At 41.8% G+C, this 14,232-nt stretch overlaps 1 protein-coding gene across 6 annotated transcripts in view; it reads left to right on the top strand.

Moving 5' to 3' along the window:
- NPAS2 (neuronal PAS domain protein 2) overlaps positions 1 to 14,232 on the top strand; it is a 105,571-nt gene that overhangs the window by 50,618 nt on the left and 40,721 nt on the right. For 5 of the 6 annotated variants that reach the window (XM_085054775.1, XM_085054758.1, XM_085054768.1 and 2 more), the window contains exons 2-5: positions 1,366 to 1,419; positions 6,190 to 6,338; positions 9,505 to 9,596; positions 12,876 to 12,965. In XM_085054775.1, the coding sequence (XP_084910901.1) occupies positions 1,366 to 1,419; positions 6,190 to 6,338; positions 9,505 to 9,596; positions 12,876 to 12,965 (385 nt within the window). Of the gene's footprint in view, positions 1 to 1,365; positions 1,420 to 3,573; positions 3,684 to 6,189; positions 6,339 to 9,504; positions 9,597 to 12,875; positions 12,966 to 14,232 lie in introns of those variants that run through there. The other variant, XM_085054783.1, reaches the window with a different exon arrangement.

Genomic DNA, 14,232 nt, shown 5'->3' with positions numbered 1-14,232 from the left:
TTTTGTGTTCTTAGCTAACTGTTGAGTAATGACCAGGTAGAATATTGCTGTAAGAGAACTAGTAACAGAAGCACTGTTTTTACTATCATTACGTTTTCACTTTTGTTTTTTCACAAAATGTTCTTTAAACAGGCAAATTCATGTGTGAGTCATATGTGGAAAATAGCATGGGCTTAAATAAAGCCTAGCAATTAACTTCCTTCCTCCTCCCCTCCAGTTTTATTCATGTCGTACATGTTGAGGACTCATTATATGAGAAACATTGATTGCTGAAAAAGAGTGTTATCATTGCCTGTCATTACACCACTGCTTTGAAAATGAGGCTTTGACAGTATCCCGCGGCATTGTGCTGCTGTTTCAGAAAATATTTTTGTGGGATGCAGCAGCACATGGATTTCATACCCAACAGAGGTGCCAGGTGCCATGAGAGCTGCAGCAGTTCAGGGCTTCCTTCTCAGGCTGAAGTGGTCACAGATCAGGCATCACTTTCTCCTAAGGCCATGGAGCAAAGGAGGGTGGGCAGTGAGTTGGTGACAGGCATTTCTGAGGCACTCAGCCTTCAGCTGGGCTGCTCTTATATCTTCCCTTTGCCTTGCCTACACAAATTTACTTAATTTACCCAATCTACCCTTTTCTCCTTACAGCTCAAACTGCTGGAGCAATTGAACTACAAAGCTGACGTCACAACATTTTGGTGAACATTAGGAAAAAGAGTGATGGGGGTGGCACAGTCCCCACGCCTGGTGCCAGCATGGCTGGGCACGTGGTCTGACTGTGCTGCAAGAGGGTTTTTTCAGTGTGGCTTAGGCAGTGGGATTTATAAGGACACTTTGAATTTGAGGTGTAATTCAGTAGAGTTACTACCATCTCTTTTGGCTTTGGGTCAAGGTCCAGAGAGGAGGAGGAAGAGCCTCTCAGTAGGAAGATCAGCCTGAGTCAAAGGCATTGGTGACACTGGCTCTTGCACTGGAAATGGTTTGGAGGGGAACGTGGGGACAGTGAAAATGCCTTTTGGCTTGAGCAGACTCCAGGCTCATCCAGCCTGCAAGTTTGCAGAGAGTAACCTCCACATGAAAAAACACCAAGAAGTGGCTGGTTTTGTACTGTGCTGATGCACCACGTGATGCCTGGGAGCCTTGATCCCTGTCTAGAGACCCTAAGGCTAGCATAATGCTCAGGAATAACATTATCCACAATGGATATTTCCTAAAATCAAGGACTGTGGCATAAAGCACTGCTGACACATTTATCTGACCTGGATATCATCACTGTGTTATTAAAATGAAATAGAGTGACTGTGAGATTAACCTGCAAGTAGAGCTAACAAAATGACAATTCATAATGATTCTTGCATTCCTTCAACAGAAAAAACTGCTTAGACAATCTAATGGATGAAGATGAGAAAGACAGGGCAAAGAGGTGAGCATCTTTCCTTTTATAACTCTCTGTGATAAGCTTGATCCTGTTTGTTGCTGCAGAAGCTGTTTTATCCATAATCAATAAATCAAAGAGCAAGAGAATAGAATACAGTCAAACACAACTTGAAAAACTGCCATCTCACAGACTCCTACTCTTGGCTGCACTGTAAGAAGAAAATAACCTAGCAATCTTTCCTGTGGAAAATGTTAAAAAAGCCAAGGCATTGATTGTTTTCTTCACATTACTGCAGAACATCAGAACTGAAGCACCAGCAACATACATCTGCCACTATAATACATCATCTGAACTTCCAGAGTGTACAAAAATATTGTGGTTTTTTTTCTTTAAATACATTTTGTAAAAGAAAAAGAAAGAAAAAATGGATTTTTTCCCTATTAGAATGGTCATTTATTCTTCAATGCCTATGTCATAGCAATGAAAACACTCAGAAATTACCTTTGGAGCAGAGAATGACCACGAAAAGTCAGCCTTAAAGTGGCACAAACTTATATTCACATACAGTCTGCACTCCATCGAGTCCCAGGTGGTGAGAATTCATTGTGAACCCTTTGTTGGGAGAGAAAAGGCATGTTTCAAGGCAGAAGACCTGTGGCAACGAAACTCTTAATAACTGTCAGAGCTGGCCAGCATCTGCAGAAAAGCAGTTTGGAAGCATGTGAGGTTATCAATGCCTCAGCCCGCAGTTTAATTACTTTAGAGAGAGCTAGGGGTTGCCCAGATTTTTCCCCTTGGTTCCCTCTAATGAGAGTATTTCCAGTCGAGGCACAAGCAGTTGATCCAGTTTCATCTCTTTTGATTCCTTCTCCGCTTCTTTCCCTCCCCGCAGCTTTTTCTCACCAATATAGGTCAGCACAGGCTGCAGCCAGGCTCAGTGTTCCCCTTTGCTTCCTTTTGGAGGGTGCAGGGGGGAGCCCACCTTGCAGCACTGCTTCACCTGCTAAAGGCCTGATCATGTTCAAGATATTTGTGTGCTAATTATTTATTAAAAAAAAAAATCATTAAGTGAATGCATATATGGAAAAAATAGGATAACACGTATCCTCGCTATTGGCGATTGTCATCACCATCTGGTATGGTTTTCATGCCGTTTGTTCCCAGAGGGAATTTTTGTCATACCCTGGGGCAGGCCTCTATCAGGGTGCATAAAAAATTATAACTTCAAAAATTAAAAAAGGAAACTGCATCTTCAAATTGTAGTTTAGGTTCTTTTTGTTTTTTAGAAAAAAAGCTAAAGTTGAAATGGAGTTTGAAATCATGAGATGCTTCATGAAGATCTAAAGTTAATGCATTGTACTGAAACCATTCAGATTCATTTAAAAGCTACAGGTTTTATTCCAGAGAGTCAAACTCAGGCGAAGCTATTTGATGAATATTTTGCTGCTGTGTCTCATTAATCGAGGACTGTCACCTGTCCTGTACCACAAGGGAAATGATTTTTGGGTTTTTTCCTCTATTTGGTGTAAGGATTGGGTCCTCAGGGCTAAGAAGCACCAGAGGGGATTAAAAAGCCCAAGAAATTGTTCTCTCCTTTTATTTTCTCTTTTTAAAATAGATAAGACTGGAAATTTCTGGATCTAAGTCTTTGGGGATAGACTCAGGCCAGGAGTTGGGTTTCTCAGGTTGGGTATGTGCAGTGATACACATACATACCATGTATATCTGCTGCAATTTGTTAGGCACATACTGTATGATACAGACGTGAAAAAGGATCCATCCTCTCCTGAGAAGAGGCACTTGCACTCCCATCCCTGTGCCACATGTCCAGTATTTGGCCAAGATACATAGCTCTTCCTTCAGGAGGAATGGTGGTTAAATTGAGCCCAGTTCTGCATCATCTGACCCCCTAAGGTACAACTCCACTCCAAGGACCTGATGACTAAAATGTGGATATGATGGCACCACACTTGGGAGCATTGAAGACCTGTGTGAGGTTTTCTGATTTTCTGAGATCAGAAGCCATCGTTTCATTTCCAGTTCTTTGATGCTAGATGAGGTTTATTTTGTTTTATAGATTTATTAATTCCAAACAAAAGGCGTGCTTTGTGCACTTTTTCTCTATTTGCTCCTCTTTCAGTTTGCTTCAATAGTATATAATTTTAAAATACTTTTTTTGCAATTCAGTTGAATTCCAAATTCCAACCAAAACCAGCTTGAAGTGAACCATGAGAAAGTGCTTGAGCATGAAGACTACCACCTGCCATTTTCCACTGAAATAAAAAGTATATTTAAGAATCTGAATGAAGGTATGTGGTATAGTTACTTGCCTTGATGCATATATAACACACTCCACTGGACAGCCAAAAAAGTCTGAAATTTAGTGTAAAGTCACGTTTCATTGTAAATTAGCAAAATGTAATATCTACTAGTCAGTCAGTATCTGTCTAAGACAACAAGCAGCATTTATGTCAGAGAATAAAAATGGCTGTTAAATTGTTGATTTTGATCATTCTGAATTCAGGCTGTCCTCTATTGCCTTTAGCTGTATTCACTAAAAGTGCTGATTTTATTCATACTGTGTCTCCTCCTTCCCCTTGAATATGCTGTAAATTTTGTGGAGTAGAAGGAGGGAGGAGAACTGGGACAAGTAGTATGGAATTAAGACAGAGGTTGTTTGGGCTTACTGTAATTCTGTGCCCTAGCAGTGAAGTAAGCAAGGCTAGGAAATAATCTTCAAAGGGTAGTGATGAAAACTGTCTTATTTCATACATTTATAACTGTACTAAACAAAGTATTTTCTACTGTGCAGGGATAGTTTTTATATCTTTTTCCCATTTTTTCTCTTTTTTTTTCCTTTTCAAAATTTTACTGTGATCATTACTTCATATCTTAGTAAAGTTATTTCCACTATAGGAGTTTTTATATTTCCTTTGTGAATAAAATGTCAAGTGTTAAAAATAGATACTTTATATTTCTGTCAAGGCTTTTTTTTCTTTTTTTTTCAATTTTTTTATTAAAAGCAACATGTTCCCTATTGACAGTTGGTGGTTTATTTTATTTTCAGGAAAATATGGACTCTTTAAGCTTAAAATGAGCTGAGGATTGAATTATGAGGAAGTAAAATGTTGATATTCTTAACATCACCCTGAACTGTAGAGAAACAGGATAAGGCTGGAGCTTTTCACATCTTGTTCTGACAGCCTTTTGCAGTGTAATAAGAGCAAGCTGAAATCAGTCAGGCAGTATCCACCCAATCTCTTGTGTTCAAAGCTGTAAAATAATCAAGCATTGGCTTCTATCCAGTATATCTCCAAGTGTGTTCAGGGTTGAGAGCAAGAAAAACAAAAATTACTTCTCTGTCAGTAGTAACATCCAGAAGCCTCTGTAGTGACTTCTCTGCTGAAAATGTTTATGGCCATCCTGGTCCTTGCAGGGGATGTAGATGCTGGGCTAAATTCTGCTCTGATTTTCAGCAGTGTGCATCCAGAGCTGCTTTGAGGCACAGCAGAGTTAGCTGGGACTGAGAAACTCAGAGTGAGAACTGGCCTCTTGGCTTTTCTTTCCCATCTACATGTAACCAGATTTTTAGACCTTTACGTAATTGACAAGGCAAATCTCATCTGCTTGAGGACCTTTCAGAAGAACAAACAAACCTACTGGGCTGTACTTATTTCTATTTCCACATGGACACAGAAGTCCAGGTTACAATCTCCAAGTCAAACAATTGTCATATTCATGGGAACAAGTCAGAAAATGCTTGTACAGAGTGTACATGCAAAGTGCATGCTGGAAAGATTATCAACAGCCTTAATGACAGTATTATGATGGTGCCAAAACACCCCGAATGAAATCAGATCCTTTCTTCCTGTGAGTTCTTCAAACACAACAGCAGAAGCAGGCTCTCTCTGAGGAATCTGCAAGCTAAACAGACAAGGCTGCTGAAGAAATGTAGAGTCTTCATTTTACACCTAAAGACTCAGGGCACTGACATTAAGTGATTTTTCCAGTGGCACACAGAGTTTAAAGGCAAGCCCTGCTGGCACTTCCAAGACCCCTGGTCTGGCAACGCATCCCAGCCTCAGAGCCAATCCATGCTGATGCCCTCTCTCCTGCTTGTCCTTGTGTCCTTGGAAAGGAGGCTGAACAATGTGGCATATGAACCAGATGGGAGCTGCAACAACTTCTACTTAGGTCTCTGATCTCAATGACTGGAAGACAACATCCTGATTCTTCTCTGCCAGTCTGGAGGTAGGCAGAGCACCTGTGACCGAAGTGGTCAGGTCCCTCTAGATGAACACAGCTCCAGTGCAACAGCTGCAGGACTGGGGTCCCTTTCGTCTCTTAAGACTGCACAGATGGGTCCAATCCATTCTCCATTCTTCTGCTTTGTGGACAATTTTGCTGTTGTCACAGTATTCCTATTTTATTCCTATTTCTTCTCGCTCTGAGTGTCTCCCCAGAGACAGCATGAATTTTCAAGATCCTACATAAATTTAGGAGATAGACAGAGCTCCTGCAACTGCCAGCTCAATGCTGACGTGAAAGCTCAACCAGAGTGTCCAGAGGCAACACAGAGGAGTGAGCAGAGCCTCCATCTCCCTGCTGGGCACAAAAGGTGGATCAAAGACAAGAGCAAGAGGTGGGAACTGTTGCCTCCTACTTGCCTCTGCAGCTTTGCTGGAGTCCAGTGTCACTCTTCACATACTGACGCACGCAGCAAGATAATTTTATGAGTATACATTGCAAAGAGCAGGTACATGATCATTTTTCTTCTTGGTCTGCTCATCCTTTTTTCTTTTCCCCTGTCTACAGGGCTTCGCGTAACAAGTCTGAGAAGAAGAGGCGCGATCAGTTCAATGTTCTCATCAAAGAGCTCAGCTCCATGCTTCCAGGCAACACTCGCAAAATGGACAAAACTACTGTGCTGGAAAAAGTCATCGGCTTTCTGCAGAAACACAATGGTAAGATTTACTGCAGCTCTTCATGCACTTGCCAGACAGTTACTATAATGTCCCATTTCCTTCAGTGATTATCAGAATGGCTCAAGGGACCTAAAAGTGCCAACATAAGGTATTTGCGTTTTTTTTCTGTCTCATCAAAAAAGATCATTTTGCAGACACTGTGCTGCCCAAATCCATCTCCTTGTTTGCTCTTCAGCTGAAGATGACTCTCAACCTGCTAGAGAAGGGGGTGAATGGCAGGAACCGAGGGAAAGAGGGCAACAGTGCCCTGCAGCACTCATGAAGAAGAGAGATGCTTTGAACAAGAGAGATTTGGGAACAGAGGAAAGGATTCCCTTCCTTGAAATCTGCAGTATTCTGAGCAGAAGAAGAAAGCATTCGCCTCAGCTTCTCTGCAGAAAAAATGCAGAGAAGCAATCTGTTAAGCACCCCGGCTCCTCAGTGGACTGTGTAGGACTCAATTTTCCACATTGAGCAGAAATCTCAGACCAGAAAGTGCCTCAGTTTTTGAAGCTGTCATCAGCAAATTGCATCCACAGCTAGCTGACATGCTTCACCCAGTTTGTCCAAGCAGAAGCTACATCCCATGTGCACAACATCCAGTTACGGTAGTGAAGTTCCACATCGGAAAGCCAGGAGTTTATTTTTTAAAATGCTTGCACTAGTGACAGTTAGGTCCCTTAGAAAGGCACCTTCACAAAGGGCAGAGGAGCTTTCTGACCCTGCTGATCTAGTCTTTTAGGTCTAGTTTCTACTTAGAGTGTAGGAGGGATGTGCAGTGTGGCCTTCCTGATGCTTTGACACCCAGCAGCAGTGGTGAATCGAAACACTTCTCCCTTATAAATCAGGGCACTGGTTTAAAATGGAGCTCTCCTGCTCCACCCCAGTGAGGAAGAAGGTTCAGTGGGTGACGGTGGGGAATGACCCTGGTCCCAGAAAGCAGAAAGGTGTCTCACAAGATGATGCACTACATCACCTGGCTTTCCTTTGCTCATCCAGCACCTCCTTCCTGCACTCTCTGGAGAGCTCTGTGTGTAACAGAAAAGACCATGAAAACGCTTATATCATGACTCCCAACAGAATGGAGTAACAAATGTCAATTTCACTAGAGAAATAATTATAATGGCTCTGTCAACAGAGTGCAGTGTCTCCTTAAATGAATTTTTGCCACAGGCAAGATAGAATCATGGAATTGTTTAGGTTGGAAAAGATGTTTAAGACCATTGAGTCCAACCATTAACCTATGGTTTTGCACAGGAGGGGATGACTAGGACATCTCAAAGTTTAATAGTGTTATATATATATTTTTAAATGATAGTAATAACTTACCTTTTTTTTAGCTGCCTAAGGCAAAGGAAGATATGTATTAGCTCAGTTATAAAGCTAAGCAAAGAACAGCTACACAAGATTTGAATAAGTGTGTAAGTGTAGCTGATAGTCCAAATAATTTACTCCAAAATGGGCTTTTTTTTAACAACTAGGTAAAGGAAGGCTAACAGTCACAAATCCTTCTACAGCAATTGGGTCAAAATGTGACTGGGTTTTGTGCACTTGCTAAAAAAAGCAAATGTTATCTATTTTTAAACCAGATTAGTAGTCACACAGTATAATACAAAGTATCAGCATTTAAAAATGTTGATTATCTTCCATGTACTTTGGATCTGGTTTATTGAGTTGTATTTCCCTTTCATTTGGTAGGCTAAACCAAGGTTTTAGTCATAACGGAGGAGGAGGTCAATTTTCAGATTTTCTCCTTCATAAATCACCTCCGTCTTTATAATCCACAGAATCTCCTAAAGCTCAAGTAATTCTTCCGACTTTCATGTCACCATTTCATGTACGTTAGCTTTTCCAAGCTACAGATCTGCTGAAAGTATCCTATATTCTGGAACTACCTAAAAAAACCTGATGAACTCTTTTTCCTTAGTCTGGTTTTCAAACCTGTGTGTAAAACCACAGTGACAGCCCCCAGCAGTGCAGGGAGTGAGTCAAACGAGCTGGTAGAAGCAGACGGCTGCATCTCCCCTAATACAGCCTGAATGGAGGCTTTGATTTCTTTCTTGGTGACAAAATGCACAGGCACTCATATAAATTTACTGTCTTTAGTATCATTTATCCATTTGCATTTCTCTGGCCTGTTTGCTTATGTGCTCCCAATACAGAGCACTGGGTGTTACATGCTCTGGAAGTGTTAACCAATAGGATTAATTAGCAGGAGGTGCTGAGAAGAGAAGAGCTGTGCTCACCATCCCCTCACTACTAGAGCTGAGTGAGAGAGCACTACTAGAGAGCAGAGTAAGCAAACGAAACCAGCACAAGTTTCTCTAAATTATAAGAGCTGTCCCCCAGAATCCTGTGTGACTCAGGCAGAGCTAACAACTGACTGTTTTCCAAAAGAAAAAAGTGCAGCCAGCTACACAGTATGGTCCCCAATGTCAGTGCAAACTGTGAGTTGTTACCCTGGTGTGCCTGCACCCCTCCATGGAAAGCCCTCAGGGAGAAATCCCTCTTCAGGCTGCCATGGGGTCAGGATCAGACAACGGTGGGACAGATCTCCTCTTGGTGCCTCAAGGGCTGACAGCACTTGCCCTCCAGACAGGATTTGGGACGAGATGCTGGTGCTCCATTCCCTCTCCTGGGCTGCCCTGCACCATGGGGCTGAAGGTAGTCATGGGAGAGAGTGATGGTAGCACCAGTGTAAAGCTGCTGCATATGTTCATGTTTCACTCTCATTTTGGAAAACAGAGCAATAGCTCTGCTGTTTGGAGTCACAGCCCTTTGGGGCTCCTCTGAAGGAGCTTTCTTGCTGTTCCTTGTTGGGCACAGAAGCTATAGGCTGAACCTTCTCTAGCATCCTAATTTTGAAGCTGTAAATTGTAAATAGTAATTTGACGTGTGCTAATCCTTGCCTTGATTTTAATTTCATGCAAAGTGGTTTTATCATTTGATCAGCACCCCAGTAATGCTGCTTGAGGCCAGTGGCCATGTGAATACAGGCTCCCACTGAAGTCAGTAGAAGTGGACTTGAGTAAAAAATGAGGAAAACTTGAAAACTGCAATTTTTGTATACAAAGGTTATTTCTCTCTTTTCATAGCAACTCGTATGTAGTATTGCAAGATAGAAGTTAATTTGAATTTTAAAGATGTAAATGTTTTATTTGTCTAGAAGTCTCAGCACAGACGGAGATTTCTGAAATTCAGCAGGACTGGAAGCCTTCATTTCTCAGCAACGAAGAATTCACCCAGCTGATGCTGGAGGTAAACATGCATATATACCTTTCCTAATTTTGTCTAGCACTCATGAGAACGCCCATGCCTTTAGAATAAACTGTCATCTGCAGTTCCAAAAGAGGAGGTTTTGGGAACTGCTGTATTTGACCATCAAGCAGAGCTGTCACTGGGACAAGAGATTAAAGTCCCCACCTGTTGTTCTTCCCTCTCAGCAGTGCTGTTGTGCAGTGCTGCCACAGCCTGCAAACCTCTGCAGTGACTCCCAAGAAGAGCAGTTCAGGGCAAAGATTCAAATCACGGGTTATATTTTACTTTGTCAAACAGAGGTGAGGCTATTTCTCTCCTGTTCTTGGAAGGCGTTATTATTATCTAATGTTTATGCAAGACTAGCACCTGAAAAGCAATAGTGTCACATCCCTGTAGCGCTCGGTGCTGTACAAGTGGATAAAGCCTGTCAGCTCCTCTTGGCTTGATACAGTTGGTACTTCCACTCTGATTTGCAAGGCCCTTACCAAACACTTTTATTCTAGCATTCTGGAATCATACTTTTTAAATTATAGCATAGGTTCTTTTAATATTTGCTGGGATTTGAAGGGCGGTGACCCAATGGTGTTTTTGTAGGTTCAAAATAAAAAGCAAATGAGTTGCTAGAACATTTTTTTCTCTCTCAGTAATAGCGAGAATTGTCTTTAGCAAGGGTCTTCTTCTGTACTAAACACACAGATGTTGCATGGCCCCACGGTGTCCTTTGAGAACAAGTTTCTTCCACCAATGTGAACATGGCACCTGATCCAGGCTCCAGTGGTGGGCAGGGAAGGATGTTGGGGAGCAGCTTCAACCACCAAGGAGTGGCATGAAGCCGGGGCACGTTGCTGGCTCCCAGGGACTAGCAGTCTCTTGGCCATAGCAATTTGTTGTGATGACACTCCCCTGGACCAGTTTTATGAGACAGTTTGCTCCCATTGCTCTGACAACCTCCCATTTCCATCTCAGTGCACAGGAACTTAACACACATAGCTCCTTCAGTCTGCACTGAAATATGTCCCTCAGATAGCAATAAATTGGCTATTGTTTTGACAGGCTGGGCTTTTGTTGATTCTACTTGTATGCTACACAGTTTTAGATTAAAACAATCACTTTTGGTTTCCCAGCTTATAAATCACCTTCTTGCTACTGTGATTTTCCATGCCCTTCAAGATAACACTGGGTATTGGGATGTCCTGTTGTGCCAGATGTTCATCATTCCCTGCTATTTTGCCTTTCTACTAATCTTATTTTATTAGCATTTGGACAAGACTGCTTGAAGTTTCTCCCATCCTATTATTAAAAGATGGGAAGGGTTTTTTCCAAGCACTAATTCAAAAGAATCAAGGCATAATTGACTGCAGTAATATATGAGCTTTCCTGAAAATGGCCTTTTCTTACCCCATTGAAAAGGCTGTCACCAAATTACAGTGGGCATTGGGCTCTGTTTGTCCATCTAGGACTGATGCAATAGTAAAACCTTTGAAGAGGAAAATGCTCTCTTAATGTTGGAAGGTCAAGTCGCAAGTAAATAAAAATAGAATTTTGTATGCGCACATTAACTTGATTTTACCACAAAATTCTGATATGAGTCACTGTGTATAATTTGCATTGGATATGAAATAAAGACTTGATTTTTTCAAAACTAACAACCTTCACCATAGTAACATGCACAATCCAACTGCCTTGTAAAACCACTGCTCTCTTCTACGGGTTAACAGCCATCATGCTTTTTTAGAAAACAGCTTGAATGTACTGCACTAAAGAAAAACATATTCTCTGTACCTAGATTAACAAAATCAAACTAACTCTAGCAGCTGGAGGGTTTTCATAGATGCTAAACACATACTCTTCTGCTGGGGTATAAGTTATTGACTTGCTTTTCAAAGGATTGAAGCACCAGCAGATTCCCATTGACTTAAATAGTTGTGGGTGCTCAGCATTCTCTGGAAAAAGGAACATATGTTTGTGTCTTTATTCGAGGCTTTGTGTTTTCCTTTTCTTTTTTTTTTTTAACAATTAGCATTTTCCAGTATTCTCAGAATTCTTTCCCTTATTGAAGTCAGCAGGGGGGAAGGATGTGCTGTGGCTTACAGGATCAACTGCAAGTCTGGCTTGGAGGCAGGCCTGGATTTGCAGTATGGTTTTGTAACGCTGTGGCACTGTGATCAGGCTGTTTGCAGTACACCTGTCTCCTGAGCAGGTAGGGCCACTGGAGTATAGTCAAACTCTGCTCTGATTCCGTGGTGCTTGCAGTGCCTTTGCTGCTCAAATACTGCTGGCAACACTGACTCCAGAACATTAGGGAACTGACAGGAAGGACTGAGACTTGCTCCACATGAAGGATTGGGAGCCTCACCAGTGACTCCTTAATGACAATGGGAAGGTTTTAATATATTCTTGGAGCACCTACTGTTGTGTCCTAATTTTTGGGGTGTTCTCCTTAGAGTGATCCAAAGATCCTCTAGCTTTAGTTCACTCTAAGGAGAATCCCCCGAAAATTAAATTAATCTTTATTTAGATCTCAAAATCTACCTAGGTTTAATTTTGAACAAAACTCAGCTCAAAACTTGGCATCTCAGACTAAAGAAGAGACTCACTTTGAAGGTGAAATTGCTTCTGTGCAGAGGGTGAGGATAAGGCTGACATTTCGCTTCAGTCCTAGGAGTGAAGGGGCTTACCACAAAGTGGGACCAAAGTGAGGAAGAAACTCTGCAGAAGGGTGAATTTCTTTTGGAATGAGTAATCTAATACCATGACCTTTAAAATAAATCACTCAATTAAAACTCAGGCTAAGGATTATTTGATCATTTGCATTGCTTTTACTTACATGAAAGCCCAGTAATATACAACGTTACATTAATACAAACCAAGATTTATGGGGTTTGCAGAGAAGTACCATTTTGAGATAGGACTGCATCCTTTCATCGTCCTTTGATATTTACACAGAGCTCAAATGTTCATTTTAATAACTTCCAAGGGATCCAGTCTTAGTCGTTTTGCATTATTAAAATGTGTGATTAATTTAAAAACTGAGACATGAAATGTTCCTGTGAGCCCTTTGTTGCTTCAATAGTAGGTTTTACTAGACTACAAAGAGTCTTGTAAAAGTTAAATCAGGCTGTAAAATCAGAGAATTACTGTTCTGCAACTTGAGTTAACATTCCTACAACTCCATAACAATATGGTGCTGAAGTCAAACTCTTTTGATCAACACATGAGATATCCTGTTTACACCACTCATTCCTATTAAAGCGCTCTCGACTTGTCTGTTTTCCTTAGGCATTAGATGGCTTCATTATAGCAGTAACCACAGGTGGAAGCATCATCTATGTGTCTGACAGCATCACACCACTTCTAGGGCATTTACCGGTGAGTAATTCTGGCATTGGCTTTTCTACTACACATTGTAGAATTGGGCACTGCATTTTTAGAAACAGATGTAAAAGGGTGCTGGGGGTGGTGTTTCCCTGAAAATGTGGTGAAGGAGTTTTTCCCTGCATTATGCTGGCTGCTGCTGCTGCTCAGCTCTGCATTCTCTCTTTCTGATTCATACCCTTCAGGTTTTTGTTGCTATGAGGCACTTCAGCTTGAATGGAAAAAGCTCTGCAGGAATAGTCTGGCCAGGGGAGGGACAGGATGACCTGGCTGATCTTTTCCATCTCTGATTTCTAAGCTAGCAGAGAATAGCACCAGTGCTGCTGGCAGCCCAGTGAGGAGCTTGTTAAGGGCCTTATTCTGCTCCCAGGGACATAAAGGACAAAAACCCCATTGAATCTGGGGTTTGCCATCTCCCTGCAGCTCAGCTGTGCTTTCCCAAGGGGAGCACACCCAGCTCACAGGAGGGGCTGGTGGAGCCCATGCTGGATGCACCCCTACACTGCTCCAGCTGATGCTCAGCCCAGCACATCCAGCTGTTTTTGTCTGTGTGCTGCTGGGGGAGACACTCCCACGGGCATTGGCTTGGGCTGGAGGAGAAGGAGAGAGGGACTGCTCCAAGCCCTGCTCCTGTTGCTAAGGCTGCTCTAGGAGAAATGGTACAATAATTACGGATTAATCCTCACGCTCATTTTTAGTATCCTGGTCTCAAATAAATACATGCCCAGGAGAAAAAATCAGCTGCCAAATCATTATTGTACTACCCCCTGCTATGTTCTTAAGAAAATTACAGTTCTTTTTCTCTCATTTGGTTTTTCACCAAATATGTGTTATGTTTTCCACCTAGACAAATGTATTTCACAACACTACCGTGCTGGAATATGAACAAAAATTATTTTCTTCTGAGACAAAAGGAACTTAATGAAAGGCAGCAGCTCCTGGTAAATGCAAAAGTATTGCTATGCAACAACAGAATTAACTGAGTCTATCTATTTCAGTTTTCTTTCATCCCCAACACTTGAGAAGACTGGTACTTGACTATTTTCTGACATTTGCCTTCACTTCAGGGGTGGGGAGAGCTCTGCACACAGGCTGTGGGGTTTTCATACACTTACTGATTTCCATGAAATTTCCTTGTCTTTCATGATTTGGAGGTGTCATTAGTATTCCTTCTAAATCCTCGTTCTTAGTGGAGACAATAGATCTGCTGCAGAAAAGTAAGGAAGAAACATTTCAGACCCTGTGCCTAAAATCTTAAGCC

Source organism: Lichenostomus cassidix, chromosome 1 (genome assembly GCF_008360975.1).
Source record: "Lichenostomus cassidix isolate B80296 chromosome 1, HeHo_3.0, whole genome shotgun sequence".
Taxonomy (NCBI): Eukaryota; Metazoa; Chordata; class Aves; order Passeriformes; family Meliphagidae; genus Lichenostomus; species Lichenostomus cassidix.
This window is presented reverse-complemented; position numbering and strand designations above follow the sequence as displayed.